The 24,223-nt window shown below is 42.2% G+C and overlaps 1 protein-coding gene across 7 annotated transcripts in view; it reads right to left on the bottom strand.

Annotated features, from left to right (window-relative positions):
* Positions 1-24,223, bottom strand: part of Ak9 (adenylate kinase 9) — a 130,687-nt gene that overhangs the window by 13,746 nt on the left and 92,718 nt on the right. For 3 of the 7 annotated variants that reach the window (XR_008221298.1, XM_052751484.1, XM_052751483.1), the window contains 5 exons: positions 19,568-19,787; positions 17,977-18,033; positions 9,089-9,295; positions 8,521-8,739; positions 6,569-6,782 (listed from right to left, as the gene is read on the bottom strand). Coding sequence is in view for 6 of the 7 variants with exons in the window: in XM_052751484.1 (XP_052607444.1) it covers positions 6,569-6,782; positions 8,521-8,739; positions 9,089-9,295; positions 17,977-18,033; positions 19,568-19,787 (917 nt within the window). In the remaining variant the exon portion in view is untranslated. Of the gene's footprint in view, positions 1-6,568; positions 6,783-8,520; positions 8,740-9,088; positions 9,296-11,528; positions 11,656-13,951; positions 14,723-17,976; positions 18,034-19,515; positions 19,788-24,223 lie in introns of those variants that run through there. The other 4 variants (XM_052751487.1, XM_052751486.1, XM_052751485.1 and 1 more) reach the window with 4 other exon arrangements.

Genomic DNA, 24,223 nt, shown 5'->3' with positions numbered 1-24,223 from the left:
CCTCTGGAAGAACAGTCAGCACTCTTAACTGCTGAGCCATCTCTCCAGCCTCCATCTTCTTTTCTTTTCTTTTTATAATCAAACCAATGTTTAAGCAACTTATTGCTTCTGCATGATGTAACAAATTGGGGAAGCATTGCAGTAATCCTGTGTGCATTTGGTATTTAGTCTGCTGTCAAAGATAACGATGTAATGACCCTACTTGATTGGATTACACCATTCCTCAGTCCATCTGTAGATCCCACACTGCAATGAGCATAGCAAACCCTAGACTCATCATGGATCATGGGTCTCAGTCAACCTTCTAGGAAATACTTTTAAAAAATTAAGGCGTACTTTACGTTTTGTTTTATTTCATTTTTTATTTTCTGTGTATGGGTGATTTGCCTGTATGTGTGTCTGTGCACCATGTGTGTGCAGTATCTGTAGAGGTCAGAAAAAGGTTTCAGATCCCCTGGGATTGGAGTTATAGATGACTGTGAGCTGCCGTGTGGGTGCTAGGAATCGAACCCAAGTCCTCCAGAGGAACAGTCAGTGCTTTTAACTGCTGAGCCATCTCTAGCCCCCTACTTTACCTTTTAATAGAGGTTTATAGCTTAGGAGACAGAAATTTTTTTCTATGGGTTTATTTGGTGTTTGGGTGGCATGAAAATTGAATTCTAACTTTATAGCTGAGGGGAACCAAAGCCCACTAGGGTAGAATAGATCACTGAAAAGATAGAGGTCATTGAATAGAATTAATAGAGGTCATTGAATAGATTAGATAGAGTTCATTGAATAGATAGAGGTCATTGAATAGATAGATAGAAGTAACTGAATAGATAGAGGTCATTGAATAGAATAGATAGAAGTCCTTGAATAGATAGAGGTCATTGAATAGATAGATAGAGGTAATTGAATAGATAGATAGAGGTCATTGAATAGAATAGATAGAGGTCATTGAATAGAATAGATAGAGGTCATTGAATAGGTAGATAGAGGTCATTGAATAGATAGAGGTCATTGAATAGATAGATAGAGGTCATTGGCTGAGAGAGGAGATTCTCTTGACTGTTCGCAAGGGGCAGGTGAAATTTCAGACCCCAAACCTGTTTTCCTAAAAACTCTGGAATCAAATTTGTTCAAATTATAAAACTAAATGAGTTTTCAAAATAAGGCATAGTGTTAAAATTTACTTTCCATTTCAACAGAGAGGTGAGAAATCAGATTGTTGTCTATGTTTTCAGCCCTGGAATGGAATTTCATTTCAGATGAGGACATTCTGTTGTTCTTGGTAAATACCATTGTCTTGTGAAGATTTAGAATAAGGCTGTTTTGTCATGTTAAGACATTTAAAAGTTAGAAAAAGAAATTTAAATATTTTAATTTTAATTTACATTTATTTACTCTCTCTCTCTCTCTCTCTCTCTCTGTGTGTGTGTGTGTGTGTGTGTGTGTGTGTGTGTGTGTGTGTGTGTCTTTTGAGATAGGATCTCATTGGCCTGGACCTTTCAAAGTAGGATAGGCTAGGTGAGCCTTGGGGATCTATCTGTCTTTGCCTTCCTAGTACTGAGATTACAAAATATGTGCACATCATATCTGATTTTTTAGATAGGTTCCAGAGCTTGACCTCAAGTTCCATGCCTGCAAGGTAGACACTTTATTCATTGAGCCCCCAGATCCCTGGACAAAGAATGTAAAAGAATTATTTTTTTAAAAATCAATAAATTAAAGAGGATACAAATAAATGGTGAATTAAGGAAGACAATGAAAGATATGAAAGAGAAATTCAGGAGAGAGAGACAGAGACAGAGAGACAGACAGACAGACAGACTAGAAAAGAACCAATTGGAAATTTTGGAAGTGGAAATCTTAGTAAATCAAATTTAAAAGAAAAAACAGAAAGCATCAGCAACAGCTTAGGTGGAAGAATACCAGAGCTTGAAGACAGAAACTTGATGAATTATTATATTCAGAGAGCAATAAAGAAAAATAAGGAGGAATAGACAAGACACTCCAGAGCTATAGGACACTATCAAAAGAATATTTAAAGAACAGTGTAGTCAGTATGCACAGAGGAGAAATACAGTCTAGAGGCACAGAAAACCTATCAGTGAAGTAGGGACAGGAAATTGCTCAAGTCTCGGGAAAGATACAGATAGCCAGTTACAGGAGACATTTAGAATCCCAACTAGACACAACTGAACAGAAACTATTATTAAACTTTATAATCAAATGCCAGAAGTACAGAACAAAGAAAGAATATTAAAATCTGTATGAGAGAAATGTCATGTCACACATAAATATTTCTCAGAAGAAACTCCAAAGACCAAGAGGGCTTCAGTGAAGAAAGAACTTCAGGCCCTGAAAGAAAATAGATTATTATATCCAACCAAGTCATCCTTCACAATAGAAAGAGGAACAAAGACCTAAGATGAACTAAAGGAATTCCTGGTACTGGAGAGGAATTCAGTAAGACGAACACAATTGTCAGGAGCAGCAAAGGATCAACTTCACCTGAAGAGTACATAAGCAAATGAGAATTAGGAACAAATCAAACACTGCCAATTCAGCAAAGCATCCCAACTCCAGCATTAATAAAGCAGAAATGGATACAGATTATTCAAAAATAACTAGAATGGAAACAAGACAGGGCAGGAGTGGCACATGCCTTTCAAAGGCACAGGTTGACTGGTTGGACTAAAATAAGTCCTAACAGTTTGTTGCCTGCAAGAAACTCACTCTCGCCAGCACAGGTACACATAGACCAAAAGCCAAAGGATGGAAAGCAATATTCTAAGCAAAGGAATCTGAAAGTAAGCAAGAGTAACTCTATTCATATCTGACCAAACAGACCTCAAGCTAAATTAGTTAGAAGAGACAATGGTCATGTCATACTGATAAAAGGAATGTTATGCCCTGTAACAGGCCCCAGATCTTAGTTCAACTGACTGACTCCATAATGGAAGTACCATTCAGGCCATAAAATTCAGCACACAGACATCCACACCAGCCGAAATGAAAAGAAAGACTGGCTAATAAAGACTTTCTATTGGCTTAAGCCCATGTCTGCAAGTAGTCTTCTCTGGTGGATAACCCACAACAGCACTAAGTTGGGTGGGTTTGGATTAGGGGCAGGAGGTGAGCTGGGGTGGATTTGAATGTGACCGACATACATTGCATTAAATTATCAAATAACTACTTTTTTTTTAAATGAAGGGAATAATGTGATTTAAATGTGAAATGTCACCAAGAGATTCATGTATTGAACATTCGGTCACCAGCTGCTGACATTGTTTTGGGAAGTTATCGAATGTTTGGGATGTGAGGTATGGACCCTCAAGATGGGTCACTGGAGACAGAACTCTTTGAGTCATAACCCTGTCCTGCTGTTGGCCTGAGCTCTGTGCTTCCTGACTTGCTGAGATGTGAAGTTGCAGCTACAAGTGCCCACTGCCTTAGACAGAGCCACCGTACCTCCCTCCCTGTCATGGACTGTACTCCCTAAACTGTGAACCACAGTAAACCTTTTCTCACTTCAGTTGCTTCTGCCAAGTATTTGTCACAGTGATAAGAAAGTATCTAAAAGGGAACAACCCATCAAGAAGATACAATGATTGTATATAATGTCAGAACACCCACTTCCACAGATAAACACCATTGAACATAAAGTGAAAGATCAGCCCAATGCTGCATCATTTCAGTAGCTCACTGTCACCAATAGATCTAGGAGAGAAGTCAACAAAATAACACCAGGGTTAGAGTACACTGTAAGTCAGTGGTTCTCAACCTTCCTAATGCTGCGACCCTTTAATACAGTTCCTCATGCGGTGGTGACCCCTGTGGTGGCTTGAAAGAAAATAATTCCATAGGTAGTGGCACTATTAGGAGGTGTAGCTTTGTCGGAGTAGGTGTGGCCTTGTTGGAGGAAGTGTGTCACTGTGGGGGTGGCCTTGGAGGTCTCAGAAGCTCAAGTCAGTTCTCTGCCTGCTGCCTGCTGATCAAGATGCAGAGCTCTCAGCTTCTTCTCCAGCACCATGTCTGCCTGCACTCTGCCATGTCCCACCATGATGATAATGGACTGAACCTCTGAAACTGTAAGCCAGCCCCAATTAAATGTTTTCCTTTATAAGAGTTGCTGTGCTCATGGTGTCTCGTCACAGCAATAGAAACCCTAAGACAATCCCCAACCATACAATTATTTTTCTTTGCTACTTCATAACTGTAATTTTGCTCCTGTTATAAAACATAATGTAAATATCTGATGTATGATCCCCAAATGGGTTGTGACCCACAGGTTGAGAACCACTGCTATAGGGCAGATGGACTTAACAGATACCAGCAGAGGTAGAGTATATATTCTTGTTTAGAATATGGAAGTTTTTCCAAAATAGATCTGCAAAATGAGGCTGCAAAGCAATGCTTAACAAATGCAGAAACTGAAATAACTCCTAGTGTCTCAGGTCAGAAGGGAAAACATTAGAAGTCAGAGGAAGAGAGCCACATAAATTATACAAATTCATGGAGATCAAGCCACGTTTTGAATGATTGGCGTGCCACTGAAGGAATCAAAGGGGAAATAAGAAAAAGTTGTAGAATCCTGTGAAAATGGAAATACTGCTACCAGAACCTGTGGGAAATGAAAACAAAAAAACTACAAGGAAAACTTGTAGCTGTGAGCGGCTTACACTTTAAAACCAGAGATATCAATCTAGAAACCTAATGTGTATCTCACTCTTTAAAAAGTAATAAACTAAAGCCGTAATCAGCAGATGGAAAGAAATAACAAAAACCAAGGCAGAAATAAGCAAAATATAAACTAGACAACCAAAGGATTAGTAACACAGAGTTGGTCCTTCGAAAAGACAAACGAAAACGACAAACCCTTAGATAAAATAAGTAGAAGATGGAGATGCCCAAATAAATAAAATTAGGGATGCGCTGGACACTACAACAGATCCTCTGCAATTCACAGGCTAATTAGGGAGCATTTTGAAAATGTATACATTTGTAGGAGGCATGGAGGTCTTTGTGTTCACAGATGAGCACTAGGGGAACCTGAATGTTAAACACACAGGGCTGTTCCTTAAGGGAAGGAATGCATAACCCATGATCAGACCAGAAGCGCATGTGGTTAATAGCCTGGTGACTTTTGCACTACTGTGTACCTGGAGCCCACACCGGGTCCTCCCTCAGACCCTTATCATAAGCTTGCCTTATTCAAGTCAATCTGTAGACCCATCTCTATGGACTTTTCGAGTTTCATTGATTGTAGTAGAGCCTGGTCTGTATTTAGCTTACTTTGTTCCTCAAAGAGATTTATGTGTGCTTTATTGTGCACATGGGGTTGAGTTAATCGTCACCAGAGTAAGTTTTCACCAAATTGTGCTGTATTTAATTATACCTAAAATAGACTTCTGGGGGTCAGATTTCAGAAGTTTGAACTAACACCAGTTACTGGGTTGTGTTGATCTAAACTACCTTCTTGTCTCCCATGGATCATCTCTCTGCTGGCCATGGAGGTTTACAGAGACCCCTGCATACATCAATGAATTAGAAAATCTAGATGAAATGGATGAATTTCTGGGCACATATAACCTACCAAATTTTAATCAAGAGGCTATGAGAAACTGAAGTAAATCAACCGAAGCAGCAATAAAAAGTCTCCAAAGAAGAAAAGCCTAGTGCTGGAGCCATTGTTAAATTATTTTTAAACTTTAAAAATAGTTTATGCACCGGGCGGTGGTGGTGCTCGCCTTTAATCCCAGCACTCGGGAGGCAGAGCCAGGCGGATCTCTGTGAGTTCGAGGCCAGCCTGGGCTACCAAGTGAGTTCCAGGAAAAGGCGCAAAGCTACACAGAGAAACCCTGTCTCGAAAAAACCAAAAAAAAAAAAAAAAATTCATTATATTAAACTAATATTGCCCTGTACTACACCTAATAAAAACAAGAGAAAACAACAAAATAAAAATTATTGATGACATAGATATGAGTCCTTCATAAAATACTTGCAAATAGTAATTTATTGTGGAGGCCTATAAAAGTTTCCTAGTAAGATCTGAGCTTGCTTTACCCAGCAGGGCTGCATTAGAGGATTGCTTGACCATGTGCATGGTTACTAGGTGACTGGAAGGGTCTACACTTGGCTGTGCTAGGGGAGGTCTTTGCTCCACCCCTTGGCATTCCTATAAATAGCTCTTTAGATGAGACAGAAAGGGGCTGGTGGATAAGGATCCAGGCCCCCGAGGCTATCCTGTGTTTCTGTTTCTCTCCCCTCTATCCCTCTATATTTCTACCTCAATCTCTTCTCCCCCTCTCCTCAAGAGTTCCTTGTCATAGAAAAGTGGGGGCTGGTCTCCGACAATTTTTATATTGAGATCCAATCTCAATTCAGCCTCAATAATTATTGTTTTAAAAAGATAAATTCTGGCAAAGATATAGAGAAAGGGGCATCCTTTTCTACATTGTTGGTGGGGATGTAAATTAGCACAGGCACATGGAAACCCTCGGATCTTATGGCCGGTTCCTGGAGAGTTGGTGCTGGGTCTCAGAGCTCCCTCGATGCTTGAGGAACAAAGACAGACACTCACCTGTAGTTTTCCCTGATTTAGGAGGCCCCACAATCATAATCTTCACAGGCATAGTAGCTTTGGGCTTGGGTTGCCGGATGTATTTGATTGGGTTCATCATAAATTTTTCTCTAGTTTGTTTATTAGATAAAAAATAAATATACTGACGATGGATTACAGGGTAAAGAGGGTTCTCCACATTCTCAACAGGCTTGATTGTCTCTCCTTCACTCAGCTGTGATGTGATTGAATTCACAAGTTAGATTTAATTTATAGAGAATTTCCTTTATACTTGAAAAAGTTGTAAAATAAAAGAATGCAATCTTTCTTACATAGTAAAAACACTCTAATTACAAGAATTAACAAAGTAACTACATACAGAGTGCAGGTTATTTCAATGTCGTATCTAGTTGGTATAATGTTTTCTAGCTGGTATTTAGCTTATTACAATTACAGTTCTACTTCCTTCATAATCACTCATGCTTGTACTGAATGTTTCTAACAGAGGTTATGAGATTGTTTCACTTATTCATGAACTACTTTATCCTCGCAAACAGATCCACTTCAAGCATGGTGGTGTGGATTATGTTGCCCTCTCCCTTACACTTCCTATGTTGAAACTCTGACTGCCCACGTGACTGTATATGGAGACAGGATCTTCATGGGGCAATTAAGGTAAAGTGAGGTCCAAAGGATAAGCAATAGGACGGGGGTTCTTATAACCGGAGAAAGAAACACCAATGGGCACACATGAGGACACTATGAGAAAGTGGCCAACTGCTAGACAAGGTGAGGGGCCTCAAGGACAGCATCTGTCAACAGCTCGATCTATTACCTTTAGAAACACTTCTTACCTTTAGAAACACTTCTTACCTATAGAATTATTAGTCTATGGCAATACCACCCTGGATATACCTGATCTTGAAGCTAAGCAGGATTGGGCCTGGTTAGTACTTGGATGGGAGGCCTTTAGAACTACTAGAAAATAAATTACATTGGTTACCTGCCCTGTCTCAAGTTTTACTACAGTGTCTGAAATGGGCAAAAGAGGTGGTTCTGCCAGGCTATCTTTTAGGATGGACAGATTTCTTCCACATTTTTGTACAGATGAAATCCCATCATATCATTAGCAACAGTCAATGGAACGTAAAACACCCACCAAAGATAGTCTAAGATGTGGGTATGGAATGTGGTAAGAAGAGGGGATAATTAATTGATGTTAGTTCTGAGATCTTTTTACAGCATCAGAGCCACACTCCATCTTTCCTGAATACAGCAGAGTAGGTATGAAATAGTTTAGTCACTGTGGTCGTTTGAAAGAAAATGGCCCCCCTAGGGAGTGGCACTATTAGGAGGTGTGACTTTGTTAGAGTAGGTGTGGTTTTGTTGGAGGAAGTGTGTCACTGTTGGGGGCAGGCTTTGAGGTCTCCTGTGCTCAAGCTACGCCCAATGTGACACAGTCTCCTTCTGCTGCCTGCGGATCAAGATGTAGAACTCTCAGCTCCTTCTCCAGCACCATGTCTGCCTGCACGCTGCCATCAACATAATGGACTAAACCTCTGAACTGTGAGCCAGCGGCAATTAAATGTTTTCTTCACGAGAGTTGCGGTGGTCATGGTGTTTCTTCACAGCAATAGAAACCTAACTAAGACAGTCACACTGCTTCCCTGCAGAGTCACTGCGGAACAGTGACTCATCAACAGTCTTATCTGTCATTCACTCTCAGACTGGAACGACATTTCTGGCTGGCTGGGAGTAAATGCTAGGGATACACAGAAATTCAGGAGGGGCAGAGTGACAGTTCCATGTCACGGATTTTTCAGCAAAAGCAAAGACGAAAGTCAGGGGGCAGCTCCCCAGATATTTTCATAACTGCATTATACAATATTTACAACTTTTCAAAAAGACTACATCTTCCTAAACAACTTAAAGACACAGGCACGACGGTCTTCAGATAAGTGGTCTGACATTACCTTTACAGGGTCCCAGTAGCCAAAGGAGCTCATGTGTTTGTAGGTAAAGGCCAACATTTTATGAGCAAGGTGTGACGACACTGGGTAACACTTCTCAAAAATGCTTGCACGGTTTTCCACTAGTGGCTTCACTTTCAAATTCAACACATATTGTACAATGTGGATTTTCCTAGCTCCATTAACTGTAATTATTGGTACCAGCACCTTCTCAAATTCTTCCTGATAAGAGAAATGATAAAACTTGATATATTTCGTGTTTCTCAGTGATAGCATATAGACACAGCTGATATGTGTCTACATATAATATAAGACTACATTATCATATAAGACAAGTATCTTTTAGCTTTTTAAGGAGCTGCCCATGGAGAGATAAACCCACGCTGACCTTGGAGGCATCCATGCTGCTCTTGGTCTGTGAATTTCATAACTGTTAGGTGATGCTAACGGAGGGCCTGCTGCCCTGAAATATTCTTTTGAAATATCACAAAAATAAGACACTGAGCCTAATTGCCCTCTTTGCATTCCCAAATGGTTGCTTTTTAAGTGATGATGAAGGGGAGGCCATAACCTGTATTATTTGAAGATTATTCATATCTGTTTCATATTTTTCTCCCAGTTCACTTCTCAGGCGCTCAGCTGCATCTCCTTCGTGTTCCTCATCTTCCTCACTCATCTCTTCCTCGTCTTTCGGGAATTCCTCTTCAAGGATGTTTTCGATATCCTCCTCTTCGTCCGCGTCATCATCGCTAAATTCATCGTCGTCTCTGAAAGCACTCTAAGGAAGAAGTGTTCCTTCATTGTGTGAAGCTGGTGGCAGGAGACACTGCAAACAAATCACTACAACACTTGGTAATAACTCGATATTGGTTGGTGGTGCAGTAAGAGCGTAGTGACCGGCCCCCAGAAACTTAACGCCTTCAAGACGCTGACACTCGGATGGCCCCGCCAGCAAACAGACAAGATACTAAATGCTATTTATGCCCATAGTTGTCATATTGTATGTTTTTGTAGTTTTTAGAAATAATATTTAATGCAGCTTAGAGATGATAAAATACTACCAGCTGCATCGCCAGCCGGAAGAAGATCGGTTTCCTTATCTATAAAATGGGAACTACCTAGCTCACAGGATTTGGGGGAGCATTGGATGAGTTAACACATGGAAAGTCATCAGCCCACATAGTGGGAAGAGAGGACTGACTCCTGAAGGGACTCTGGCCTGCCCGAGCACGGCAAACAGGGCTCTGGAAGGCCTTGCCCTCCCCGCTTCCCTCTCCCTTGTAAGCTATAGATTACATCCCGAAAGCTGGCCACCAAGGTCTATTCCCTTATTTGGACACTTTCTTATTCCAGACTCACTCCTGAGGGTAACCACCAAGGTCCAGCAATCAAAAGCGCCCTCGTGGTGCCCTAATTAACTTGTCCAAACAAAATTAAACACCTCATCCTAACACGAGATTTCCCCTTTACCTTCATAAACTGTCATTTGCCTGTGGGTAGTGTCTGTCTCCTCTCTATCCAGACAGTCCTTTGTCCCCCCAGGACAAATATCCCTTCCCCCTCTCCCTTGTTCCCTTCCCTTTCTTCCTGGTCCTCTCTCTCCTGTCGTTGTCTCTTGTTTCTGCCCTTGTCCCTCTGGAGCAAAAAAATCTCCTTTATGCTGAGAACTTGGTCTTGGGGTGTCTTGCGCCAAATACTGGTCCCTTCAACTCCCACATGAACATGCCTGCACACACACACACACAAACACACACACACACACACACACACACACACACACACACACACACACACACACACTGTACTAGCTAGGTTTTTGTCAACTTGACACAAGCTAGAGTCATCTGATAAGTGGGAACCTGAATAGTGACAATACCTCCATAGGATCCTACTGTAGGCAAGCCTGTGGGGTATGGTCTTGATTGATGTGGGAGGGGCCAGCCCACAGTGGGTGGTCCTGGGTACATAAGAAAACAAACTGAACAAAGCTGGAGGAGCAAGCCAGTAAGCAGCACCCCCGCCCGTGGCGTCTGCATCAATTACTTGCTGCCTCCAGGTTCCTGTCTCGAGTTCCTGCTCTGCCTTTTCTGGAGGATGAGCTACAGACTCTAAGATGAAATGAACCCTTTCCTCCCCCGGTTGCTTTTGGTCATGGTGTTTTATCACAACGACACAAAATAAAATAAAAAACAATTGAATGGCTTGTTACATTTACGTGTGTGTGTGTGTGTGTGTGTGTGTGTGTGTGTGTGTGTGTGTGTGTGTGTGTGTGTTCTCTCTGTTGGTATTAGACAGTGACCTTGCAGCCTGAGGCTTGCTAGCCAAGTTTTCTTTGTTGTTGTGGTTCTGGGAACTGAACTGAAGGCCTGTACATGCCAATCAGATACTCCAGACTGAGCTACTCCTCAGCCATAGTTGTATTTCATTTTAAGTATCATCAGTAGTATATTTTTTTCTATAGAATTGCCTTGAAAGCTGGAAACATGCTTAAATTGCTTTCCATATCAGAATATATGTTTCATTGTTAACAATATTTTAACGACCACATAATATGTCACAATATCACAATCTATTGGGCTCTTTCTCTGTTTTAATGTGTGGTTTAAAAATCAGTTTAGAAAGTGGCAGTGTGATGTTTGTGATGTGCTGGCTTTCTTTCCTGCTGCTGATGAGGTATGTGGACAACATTTCTTTCCTCTGCCTAGTCTTCAGTTGTAGTTTTGTTTCTATTCTTAATTTTGCAATTGAGTACTTTTAAATTTAACTACTACCTCCACATCTGACTGTTGACATGCCATCTTCCCACATGTCCTGATTCTCCTCAACTCAAGAGGGTTCCCTCACTCCTATTTACGTCTCAGTTTCCAAAATTGTCTCTACGTTATTACATATACCGTCTTCCCTCAAAGTATTTAGTATTTATTTCTTCATGTGGAACTGACACAGTTTAAAGCAAACAAGTTTGGGTGCATCTGAAGTGAAATCCAACAGACAGAACCCACTCATTTTAATTATGAAAACTTTATTCACCACAGCGGCAGAGACCCGGGGAAGCACAACCCGGCCTCGGGCACAGTTTCTATGTCCAGGTCAACGTTATTTCTCTTCTCATTCAGAATCATGCCCAAGACGGTTGTCCTGATTTGAAAGAAAAATGTCCTCATGTGTTTGAACACTTGGTCCCTAGTTGGCACTGTTTGGAGAAGTTATGAAATTTTGATGGAGGGAGTATATAACTGGGGCAGGTTTTGAGAGTTTATAGTCTTGCCTCACTTCCAGTTCACCCCTTCTGTTTCCTGAGCGCAGCCTCCTGGCTTCCTGATCTGATGTCATGCCCCCTGACCATGATGGATTCTAACCCTCTGGAACCATTAAGTCAAAACAAACCTTCTTCCTCAAAAGAAAAAGTCAAGATCCTAAGAATATTCACAGCAGACAATCTGATAGAACCATAGCTTAATTCTTTGGAATGATAAATATATTATACACTAATTTATATATATATATAGTAAGTGGCAATTTGCTCTTCTCTAATGGTGCTATTTTTTCCTGACATCTTGCACTTCAGTCTTTGTCTTAGGAGATACACATTCTAAACTTTATGATCTCAGGGATCTGCTTCCACCACCGAGAAGTAAGTTCGCTTAACCTCTAGCAGACACTCATAAACTATGAGAAAACTTCCTTCTCTTTCCCTCCCTCCCCGCCGCCTTCTCCTTCCTTCCCTCTCTGGTCTTCCTGTCACCCTTTCTTCCTTCTTCTTCTCCTTCCTCTTCCCCTTTCCTTCCTCTTTTTCCTCCCTCTCTAATTCACCCTGGTAGTCCCAGGAGTGACCAAAACCAGACATTTTGAAGAACGGTCAGAATTTGAAGGAGGCAGTCGGCCAAGGCTCTGTTAGAAGCATGTCCTGGTCACTGCAATTCTGACAGAAAGTCTCTTTTTCTGCCTGGAACTACCAGGGAAAAGAAACCACAATTAGGGCCGCTAGAGAGTAAAGAAAACTTCAGAGAAGAGAGGGCCTGGGAAGCCATTTCAATACAAGAGTGTCTCCAAGTCTCCTCCTGAGCAGGGGCTGTGTGCAAAGGCCAGTTCCATAACAGTGTGCCCGAGTTCTGCCCAGTGCAGGAAAAGTAGAATCTTCATCCTTGGTCTGACAAGGTTAACTGCCTGCTGCAACCAAAATCCAAGCTCTCTGAAGGAGTATAAAAGCATCCAGAACCCCATTCATAACATTTCTCACTGAAGGCCACAGCCTCACATTGCTCAGGATATGAGCGATTCAGAAACTGTGGCCCATTCTCAAGAAAAGCAACAGTGACTGAATGCCTGTCCTACACGCTGGAGTCACTGAATGAGAGGTTTGAAAGCAGTTACTTTGAGGTAGAGCTTGAGGGATGGAAACGGAACACACACACACACACAAAACAAGTGGAGATTTTCAAATTAAGAACAGTAATGTTAGAAATGGATAATTATTGGGTCCACTTAATACGGAATGGAGAGAGCAGGCGGAGTGGCCGGCTAGTCTGAGGATACATGAACAGAATTACTCAATTTAAAAAGGGGGAAATGATTAAAAAATTAGAGGAGCCCGGGTTCATATGGGATACACGGATAGACCTTTGTAATTCTGTGATGGAGACGGACGGATAAAGAGTTACAGATTTCGAAAGGCTTCGTAAACCCCACACTGAATTATTACCAAGCAAATGACAGGTGAGTGCTTTGTAATCACGTTTTTGGACAGCAAAGGGGCAGAGACCGAGAAGCTGAGCGAAAGAGCACGGCGACCGTGATTCAGACGGTTGTGTGCTCGTTGTGCCGCTTTCCATGGTCTGAGGAGGACGCAAGGGCTGCAGAAGTAGACACACCCCGAGACGTGTGAAAGGAGAGCAGCTTTTCTCTTGCTCAGAAACGTGACTATTGAAAACAAGAAGACAGCCTTGTCTCGTGTGCTTTCTAAAATTGTCAGGCACACGGGGTAGCTAAAGGGTGTGGATGGGTTAGGGTGGAAGAAGAACATATATTGTTACAAATAATAATACTGACTCCAAGAGGACTGTGGAAAAATAAGATATATGAGAGAGAGAGAGAGAGAGAGAGAGAGAGAGAGAGAGAGAGAGAGAGAGAGAGAAAGAGTAATTGCTGGAAACAGAGCTCAAAGCTATAACTACAAAGCCATAGAAAACTGAAAGAGATCCCAGGCTGGGCATGGCAGTCCATGCCTTTAATTCTAGAACTCAGGAGGCAGAGGTAGGAAGATCTCTGTGAGTTTGAGGTCAGCCTTGTCTACAGAGCAGAGTTCCAGGACAGCCAGGGATACATAGAAAGACTCGATCTAAAAAAAAAAAAAAAAAATTCAAATATACTCAAACAATCCAAAGAAGGCCCCAAAGTGGGGATAGGAAGCCCCAGGCAGCGTATATACAGAAAGCACATAAAATCTGTGGTCTGACAGAACAGCGCTAGGGTTGGGGTGTGTTCCATCAACCAGTGGAAGGAAGCTGAGAAAGGCTGTGCCTGGGTGATGACTATGAAAGGCGGTGATGAAGATTATGGTCCTAATGCGTGTGGATTAGAGAGGCAGTGGGCAAGGAGGAAGTGAGAGACTTGCCTGAGCTCTGAGGGCTTTCTGACACACACACGGACATTATTCAGATAGCCTGGCTCCCATGATGCTCTGTGGGGGTAAGAACGTCGTCTGATTCTGGATTTGGAGGGTCTGTTTTGAACTATTTGGTTTCAATGTCTTAAACTTCAGTCTCCAACTTATTCCAAAACATCATCTGTGTGTCAACCTTTGGGCCTACACTCTGACCTCTGCTGTCTCTTGAGAAGCTACCAGAGCTGGTCTTGGCCCTGAACCCTGCTTCAGTATCATTTGACCTTCGACTTTGGCTTGCCGTAAACAGGGTCTGTACTTCTGATAACTTTTCACCCGGGCACGCCTGGTGGTTTTATTGATTCACTCTCCTGGCTCTTCCGAGATATCTCCTTCCGGTCGCTACCCAACACAATAGAAGAAACCCACATTCTAGAGAAGGCCCAGAGGCAGACCCAGTGGACAGGAGAGGAGGGATCTTAGAAAGATCTGGGATTTGGTTTACAGAACACTCTTTAATCACATTTGGAGGCAGAATTTCCACAAGATGGCAAGGTTTCCTGTAGGATCAATGGAAGCAGTCACTGGGCCACTGAAGCAGACCTACAGGTTACAGAAGGTTTTTTTTGCTGCTAAAAAGTCTTTGTCTGCATGCATTCCCAAGTTAGTTTTAAGAGGGCAAGTCAGGAATGCTGCCAATGCCCTCCCTCCCCTGCCGCCCCCCTCCCCCGGCCACCCCCGTGATGGGAGAAGCTGAGGTCAACTCCTAATTTGAAGTATTTAAGTGGATACAAAACTATTCCTGAAATGCAAACAATTCAGTGTGCTTGTTGTAGGCAATGGTGCCGCTGGTGAAACATTCTGACGTCCTATGGAGTGATCCACCACCTGCTTTTCTAGTGTGTTTTTCAGTGGTCTCTCCATCCGCATTTGAAAACATGAAAGGAAAGTGGGTGTCTGAGATAACTCGACGCTGTCTGAAGACTCCTTTCTGGCGTGTGGGGACCCAGTTGATCTCAGAGCTGACTCCTCTACTAATGAGAAACTTGCCCAGAACAAACAGAGGCCTCTCCCTCCGGGGCCCGCTGAAAAGCTGGCCTAGGATGAAGGCTGTCTGTCAAGTGTGTGGAGTGCTCTGCCCCCACACGGAAGAGCCTAAGAATGTGCGTGCTGGAGCAACAGCGGCTGCCCTGGAGCCTCCAGAGCATGGAAGAACCAGAGCATGTCTGCTGTGAACACCTCTCCAGAGCCTTTCTGCACAGCTGCTGTCGTCATACCAAAGCAAAGTTTCAGTCACGCTAAAGGTCAAAGATGAAAACTGATTTCCGAATAATGATAAGACGTCTTACAGCTGGCCACAGGCGCCATGTGTGACGAGGCCAACGGCACGCCACCCTTGCTCTCCCGGCACGAGTTAATTTTGCATGACTGGGTATTGTCAGAAAGTGATGAGTGCTGGGTTTTGTTTCCTCCTTTAGACAAACAACAACAAATCCCCTCCAGCTTGCATTATTTAAAAGCAAGACATGCTTGGGATGACTTTGTAATACTAATTTGAATTGTCAAAGCTGCTCCCTGGTTCCATATAGAGTGTAATCTGGGGCATTTTTAGGTCCCTGCTTCTCTTCTTTTGGGGTATGTGTGAGGATTATTTTAGTTTTTTGTTTGTTTGTTCATTTTTAATTTGTTAACCAGAGGACAGTCCTTGGGGAGGAGGACAGATTATTTCTACATTCTAACTCCCCATTTCGCAAATATGTCCCCAGCGGATGCTCTGAGGAGGGGGAATAGAAATGCCTCCTTTAATAGCATACTCCTTGACGGTTGACCTTTCTCCCCACCAGCTAGCCGAGGCAAACCGTGAAGAGGAGGCTTCTTCTTCTCTTTGAGAATACAGTCCATTATGCAGGGGAAGGTGTGGCAACAGCCGTGTGCAGCTAAGGCTCCCAACTTCCCTCCCATCTCAGTGGAACAGGAAGAGTGGACAGGAAGTGAGACTGGACTCTAACCTCAAGGCCTACCCTCAATGACCCCTTCCCCATGAAAGGACCAAGCAGATGCCATAACAGGCTGCTCAGTCTTCTCTCAGAGATCAGGCCTCAATTTCAGTTTCCTGAGACTTGAGCAAGCCGTTTCTGGGAGGGCCATGAACAAAAGACTGCTCAAAGTTCAGCCAGATGTTTACTTTCTGGGGCCCCTCACCAACTTAGAGTTATGTGCAGTACGTGCTTGGCCAGCCAGCCCCCATGGTGGCTCAAGGACAAAGCCTGGGACTTGTGCTGGACTGCCCCCAAAGTAATAAATTATGACCACCAACCAGTAAATTCAAAGGTTACATACCCTCACCCAATTAAAAGAGAACAGAGATAAAAATAAACCAATCCGAGTTGCACCCGTGCAAAATTCCCCCAACCCCCCTGAAGGGCTTGTGGATTTTGCCTTTAAAAAGCTAGCCACACAAAGAAAAAGCAAGTTCCTCCTGGCCTCACAACTACGAGTGAGTGCTTTGGATCGAGCTTCCCTGTCCGCGGCTTGTAAACAAACAGAAATAAACCATGCTATTGCATTCTGAACCTAAGGTCTGTGGTGGTTGTCTTTGGGGTCCTAATCTGGGCATAACACCCACAGTAAGGTTTTACTTACTGTTTTGTCTCAAAACAAAACAAAAAAGTATTTATTCTTTTCTAATTATAAATATAAAAAGGTCATTTAAAATAGTAGCAGATACCATGACAAAAATAGGCCGGGCGGTGGTGGCGCACGCCTTTAATCCCAGCACTCGGGAGGCAGAGCCAGGCGGATCTCTGTGAGTTCGAGGCCAGCCTGGACTACCAAGTGAGTTCCAGGAAAGGCGCAAAGCTACACAGAGAAACCCTGTCTCGAAAAACCAAAAAAAAAAAAAAAAAAAAAAAAACAAACAAAAAAACAAAAAAAAAAACAAAAAAAAAACAAAAATAAAAGAAAGGTTCTACAACTTTCCAAAACAATGACCCAGCTGGGGTACAAGTATTCAGGTACAGGAGCCTGTAGGGACACCCCACACTCAAACCCTAACACCTTGTCTAATTATGTCCTCCAGCTTCTGTACCCTTGACTGGTTTGGCTGTAATGGTGGGTCAGCGGGGATGACGTGGGAACAGCTGTTCCCCACATAAAACAAAATCCTCTGTCTCCAAGGGTGGGTAGGCATGACACAGAGCACCCTGCACTCGGGTCTGACTGTGACGATTCACAGACTGTCCTCCATCTCATTTCACTTCCTGAGACAATCGACATTTCAGTTTCAGGCCCCATCTAGCCTCACTCCCATGCTTCCAGCCGGCCTCTGTGGTGGTAGTCGGAAGTGTGGAAGCAAGACAAAAATTCAAAAGATGAAAATCCAAAAGAAATACAGTTCAGTGCACTGTGTATCTTGTATGAGAATACTTCAGCGTCTTTTTTTTTCCCACCCCCTACTTCAGCGTCTTTAATGGCTTCTTTTAAGTATTTATTCATGCCTGGTGTGGTGGTATATGCTTTTAATCACCAAACTCAGGAGGCGGAGGCAGGCAGATTTCTGCAAGTTCAAGTCTAGCCTGGTCTACATAGCAAGCTCCAAGATAGCCAGGGTGATATAGAGAGACCCTGTCTCAAAACAAAACAAAAAAGTATTTATTCTTTTCTGATTATAAATATAAAGAGGTCATTTAAAATAGTAGCAGATACCATGACAAAAATAAAAGAAACAAAATTATGTGTCATTTCACTGGTCCCCTGAAACTCTATGTTAGCTCTTGTAGACTTTTAAACATATCCTTTTGTATTTTTCAACTGTGGAGATCATAGTGTTATGCTTAAAAAAAAAATCATGGGCTTACCTTTTTTCTCTCTCTCTCTAAAATAAGTTCAGCTCTTCTTTTAGCAATCATATCCTCCTGTTAAAGACACATTTACAAGTTTACAATAGAAAAATGATAAAATCACTTGCTATGGATCAATGTACCTTTTTGAGGGGCTAACGTGGGAGAGGGCAGGGACCCTCTCCTGGATGACAAGTGACGATGATTGCTAGAGTGCATTCATGTCCTTCTGGGCTATCTCCCTCCCAAGGGACAAACAGCCCTGGGGGCTCAGTCACTGTCCTAGAGCCCCGTTTTCAAATGTATCGTGCATTTGCTTGTTTTGTGTGGGAGTCACTGAATTTCCCAGAGATCTGTTTTCCTTACTGTGAAGATGCGTCTTTGAAAGCACAGCTGTACCTCTGGGAAAACTGCATGCGTGCTGGAGATGGCCCGAGGGAGGTGAACGACCATGCCCTATTCTTTTCAGGGTCCTCCAGCCTAACCCAGTGGATCTGTTCAAGTGTCCTCAGGATTTTGGTGCTGGTTGGCTCAGGATTCCCTGGAGTTTAACTAATTACAGAGTGCCTGCCAAAGGTGGGCACTGCTTAGGACAGTATATGTTCTTTTTCTTCTCAAAATACAATATCAAGTAGGGTAGGCAGTGCCAGCCACTTAAGGGTGAGTTAACAGGAACCCAGAGAGATCTGTGCGATGTCACCCCCGGGGTGAGACGCCCTGAGGAGGAAACCTGGAAGCAGCTGGTGTAGCTGCTGAAGTGAAAGGCTTACATTTACTGCAGCCAAAACATACAGTTAGGAGCTGGGTTTGGAACAGGACTGGGCGTTCAGACCCTGATGGTACGACGTGATTCAGACAGGCATTTAGGAGACTGGTCTGCGGGTAGCTGGAAGGATGAGCTGGAGAGTACAGAGACCAATCCAGGAAAACCACTGGTGTGAACCCAAAGACCCCGGAATCAGGACAGAGGTAGTGGTGGGTGGGAGCCTGGGCACTAGGGGCCAAGATCCTCTGTTTTGCAGCTCTGGCTCCCTCACAGCCCCTGCTGCCTCCGCTGGCCCTTCAGCCTGCTCCTGTGCCTGATAGAGGGAGGCCTGGACACTACTGACTTGGAAAGTGAAGCATTAACATGTTGGTGATCAGAAAAGCTTCAAATAAGCCTGGCACTCGGGAGGCAGAGATAGGAGATCTCTGAGTTCAAGGGCAGCCTGGTTTATATAGGGAGTTCCCAGACAGGTCGAGAGAGAGAGAGAGAGAGAGAGAGAGAGAGAGAGAGAGAGAGAGAGAGAGAGAGACAGAGAGAGAGAGAGAGAGACAGAGAGAGACAGAGAGACAGAGAGACAGAGAGACAGACAGAGACAGACAGAGACAGACAGAGAGAGACACACACACACACAGAGACAGACAGACAGAGAGAGAGAGGAGAGAGACCCTGTCTCAAAAAAGCTTTAAATAATTTTTAATTCTTATTAAAAGATGAAATATTTGATGGAAGATGTTTTCAAGCTTACTGTGATATTAAAGCCCGAAAACTTCATTCTTGTGAAGACTACTAACCCAAACAGATGACAAACGGCCATATTCCCGTGTGTCTGCACTGGATATGTACCCTGATTTTTGTCTTCAAGTCTTTGATGAATTTCTTCCGTTCTGCTTTCTTGTGCTGTTTCTGTCTCCACTTCTGCACTTGCGCCGGAAGGAGGCGATCAAAGATATCTTGATCCTCTACCTGTATCATGGCGGCAACGTCCGGGAAAAAGCCGCGCTCCGCTAGAAACTGGGCTTCCTCGGGGTACCGCGGGAAACCATCCAGTATGAAGCCGGTGGAACTGCGTGGACATTTTCAGAATTCGCTTAAAACATCATATATATTCCAGCTAAGCCACACTCAAAACACAGACATCCCCATGTTTCTCTCATTTCAGAATTATCTTTCTATCTCATCTCCTTGGCTACCTAGCTACCAATTTCTATATGAGATCTAGGATGGGAAAGCAGAGGAACTATTTGGTGAGCATAAAGGAACCAGTGGGAGGTGTAACAGGGTGGTCATGAGGGGTACCACAAGCAACAAACAATTACACATACAGATGGAAATGTTACAGGTTCACTATTTTGTATGGTAACTTAAAAACTCAAACATGAAAATATATTATAGCTCTATTTACACTGTATGTTGATGGAAAGGGTAAAAAGTGCTTGGGCACACAGACAGGCACTGGAGAAGCCAGGAAAGTTAAACTAGCAGATGTTTAACTTTAAACGAAAGAAAGGTTTAACCTGTTCCTCCAGGAATGCTGGGAACTGATGTCATTTACAACCTGGTGATCCTTCGCTGTCTGAGGAGCCAGGCTCTACCCTGTCTTCCAGAACTTAATGTTTCACTTCTCCCAGATCCTTCCTACTAAAACCACGAGCATTACTTCTAAGTCATAAGACTCATCCTTGTGAGAGATGTCATTTGTACTTTACAACTGCCTACGTGACTTCTATGCTATCTTAGGGCCAGGCATATTTACCCTAGTCACTCTCCCCAGACCCTCACCTTGAGCATTATTTCTCAGTCAATAGCACCCAGCTTAGGGATGAAGTCACACCTTGTAAAGAGTTTCAGTGTAAACATGTCTTAAGCTTTGTTGTACTCACAGAGCTGAGCTGTTGTCTGAAAAGTTTTTCTCAAAATTGTGCTATGCTTAAATATGGCAAAAAAAAAAAAAAAAATGAGCTGATGTCAGACTCCAAGAAGTCCTGGCTCAGCACCAGTTACCAAAATCGGGCTGAACCGAGTTTCGTTCTTGACTCTTGGCAGTCTGTAAAGTCTGCCTGCGGTAAAGCCAGCAGAAAGAGAGACCCTCCACATACTGTCTCTGCATATGGTATAGATTTCAACATGTGTTGACGGATCACCACTCATCAGATGTGTGATAAATAGTTTGAAGAATTCACCATAGCATGATTGTTTAGAAAATATTTCTAGTTGTATGTATCAGAGCTTCTGAAATCTTTTTAACATGCCAGCCCCCTTTTGTCTGAGAGATCTTTTTTTTTTTTTTTGAGTCAAGGTCTCATAACCCTGGCTGACCTGGAACCTGCTATGTAGATCAGGCTTGCCTCAAATTCACAAAGACTGCCTGTCTCTGCCTCCTGAGTGCATGGATTAAAGGTGTGCACTACCATGTCAGGCTCTGGTAAATTTTTAGGTGGCCTGGATATACAGGCATGCAAAATAGCTATACAAATCAAATATTTGGTGATAATAAACTTGTTTTAAAACAATTCTTTGGCATGCATGTAATTTTACCATTTGCTAAAGATTTATGTACTTGATTATTTTATGTAAAGAGGCAAGTGGATCTCTGTGAGTTCGAGGCCAGCCTGATCTGCCAAGCGACTTCCAGGCCAGTTGGAGCTGCCCAGTGAGATCCCGTCTCAACAAGCAAACGACAAACCAACAGAAAAAGCAAACAGAGAATTCAATCTTGGCCGAGTATTTGATAATGTAGGACACACAGCATCTTCAGTGTTTCTCAGAAGTACAGTTGTTAATATTGAGAATGCCACTCACTATGTATAAATATGTAATGCAAAATGGCAGCAGTATACTTAGGACCATTTCAATAATTATTGGAAATTCTGTTCCAATCCTAAGTCAAAATTCATCTAATGATTTTTCATGAAAATCAACTCACCAATTCAGACAGCACATTTTAAAATCAAATATTATAACAATGAAGGTCAGTAGGTATATATGAATTGCTATTATGTTTCTGTAAGAACAGAAAACTTTGTATGCAGCAAAACTCTTGTAGTTCATGGCATACAGTAGTTTGACTAGGAGCTGAGAAGTTTCAGAGAATGTTCATTGGCCTCGTGTGCTGTGAAAGCATGCATATTGCAAAGTGTGCATGCTGTCTGTTCAGAACTGAGGCTACGGGGAAGTCATAAGATGCCACACTGACAGGCATAGCCCCAAACACCACACATTCATTATGTGTTTTATTTCTGGATTAAAGTTTTGTTTTTATGTATTAAAAAAAATCTTTTACTGTTGCCAAATTTTTCATGACTTCCTACACTGGAATTTTTACATGATTCTTATCCCATCTGGAGTAACAACCCAGAGTTCAAGAAGCAAGTGTATAAATGATACTTTTTCCCAAAAATGTATAAATTTGGATTAAGATAATATTTGTGTTTATAATATAAAATTGCAGTTAGCTGGCTGATAATTATTACCTGGAAGCTTACTAAAAGTTATAATCGAGAAAGTAAGCTCTCTGCATGGGAGAAGTGCCTAGCCTAAGGAATATGTTGCCTTTGAAGAGCCCGCTTGGCTGAGCCTCAGGACACTTCCTGCCATGAAGCAGTTCTGAAACTCCTCCAGGGTCTCTTTGTAACCAATAACAATTACTCATGTGCATATTCTGCCTCCAGTGACAGAACTTTTAGGGCCATGAGAATAACTGGAAAGCCAACTCATTCCAATAAAGCACTTATAAAGCAGCCTGAGGACTTGGCTTCACGTTCTCGTTAAGAGATCAGTATTGATCTGCCTTTGGGTGAGCTTGTTGGTCCTATTTATCAAAAAAAATTACTATATTTACACATACATGTATGTTTTCTTCTCAATAAAATGAGACTTTCATAAACATCTGACTGCTTCAGTCTTTAAAGGTTAATTCTCAAATGTTAATTCTCTTCTCCTGGTAAGTAGGGAATTTTCCCTACATTGGCCATGCTGGGTATCTTCTTCTTCAGCAATGCCTTCCGTCTAGTCCCTTCTGTGAGGAACACATTTCTTGCCTGGTGACCTGGTGCCACTTCTTGGACAAGGGCTTCCAAGTCCTCACCTCTACTATTCAAACTCTCTTCTGAGTTTTAATTCATAAGTTTCAAAGCCCCACTTCGTTTTTTCAATAAGTCCTTCAGGAAGGATCTGTGTATTCTACTGTCAAAAATCATGGTCGCCCTTATCGCTCCAACCCACTCTTCACTGGACTCAGCAGCACTTGGTGCCGAACATACAAGACGCACTGAGGTTCCTCTCTACCTCCCTCCCGCTGCCATTCGCGAGCCAAGGCCTGGCGCCTTCGCCCGTCCATTCTGTCATCCCCCTAACTTTAGCCCTCAAGAGCTCTCCAGGATTAATCTAGTAGACTGGAAAAAAAGTGAAAAGAAGCCAACCTTTTCCCTCACTTGTAAAAGCAATGCAATAGAAAAATTGGAAAGTAGAGGGGAAAAAAACCATAAAACAGCAAATTATCCATAAACCTGTACCCCAGATATTATTCTTTTGTTGTATTTCTTCCTAGTCAATTCTTCATGTGCCCAGCTCTACCATATTATGATACATTTCTGCATCTTTTAAAGTATATTATCATATAATAATATTACATGCCATTGTAAATCTTTATCATAATAAAATGTGATGGTTGCATAATACTCAATATTTAGATTTTACAGTGTAACTTTTTACATTAAATTGAATTCATGTCTCTATATCTCTATAGAGACATCTCTCTATATATATTGTTTTTACTTCTTATTTTAAATTTTTAAAAAAGACTTATTTTTATTTTCTGTGTGTGAGCATTTTTATCTGCATGTGTGTATATGTACTACACATGTGTCTGGTGTGCACAGAGGCCAGCAGAGGGCATCAGATCCCCTGGAACAGAGCTAAAGATGGTTGTGAGCCATTGTGTGGGTGCTGGGAATCGAGCTGGGGTCCTGGTGCTCTTAACTGTTGAGTCGTTGCTCCAGACACTTTACTTTTTAATTTAAAAATTATTGTGTTTTGTTTTTGTTTCTTTTCCTGGTTCTTTATATATATATATCTTAATGTGTGGTGTGATGTAAGAAGCTAAGTTAATGCAGAGCAACTTGTGACTATAAAGCTGTGGGTGATTTGCCCATGTTTCCCACAATTGATCTAATTTAGGGAACAAGAATATTTTAAAAAACTTGATGACTCAATCCCACTTCTCATTTCAGATAGGCAGTAGATACAAATGTGCCCAGAGGAGCATGGAAGTATTTATCTAACGTCTCTGTATTTCACATTGAGATAATGCAAATTTCTATCCCATTCTATGCACCAATTTTTAATACGACTAAATACTAAAAGTATCTAATACAGCTAAGAGAAGTAACTGTGACAACATGATTAATTTTCATATATAGATTAAGTTGATTCAAATAAAATACAGTTGACCAGTACTTGGCATGTAGCAATTTGCAAATGTGTTTGTGTTATAACCAATAT

This window comes from Peromyscus californicus, unplaced genomic scaffold (genome assembly GCF_007827085.1).
Source record: "Peromyscus californicus insignis strain IS unplaced genomic scaffold, ASM782708v3 Scaffold_22__1_contigs__length_63687245, whole genome shotgun sequence".
NCBI lineage: Eukaryota > Metazoa > Chordata > Mammalia > Rodentia > Cricetidae > Peromyscus > Peromyscus californicus.
The sequence above is the reverse complement of the archived record's forward strand: the minus strand, read 5'-3'. Positions and strand labels throughout refer to the sequence as shown.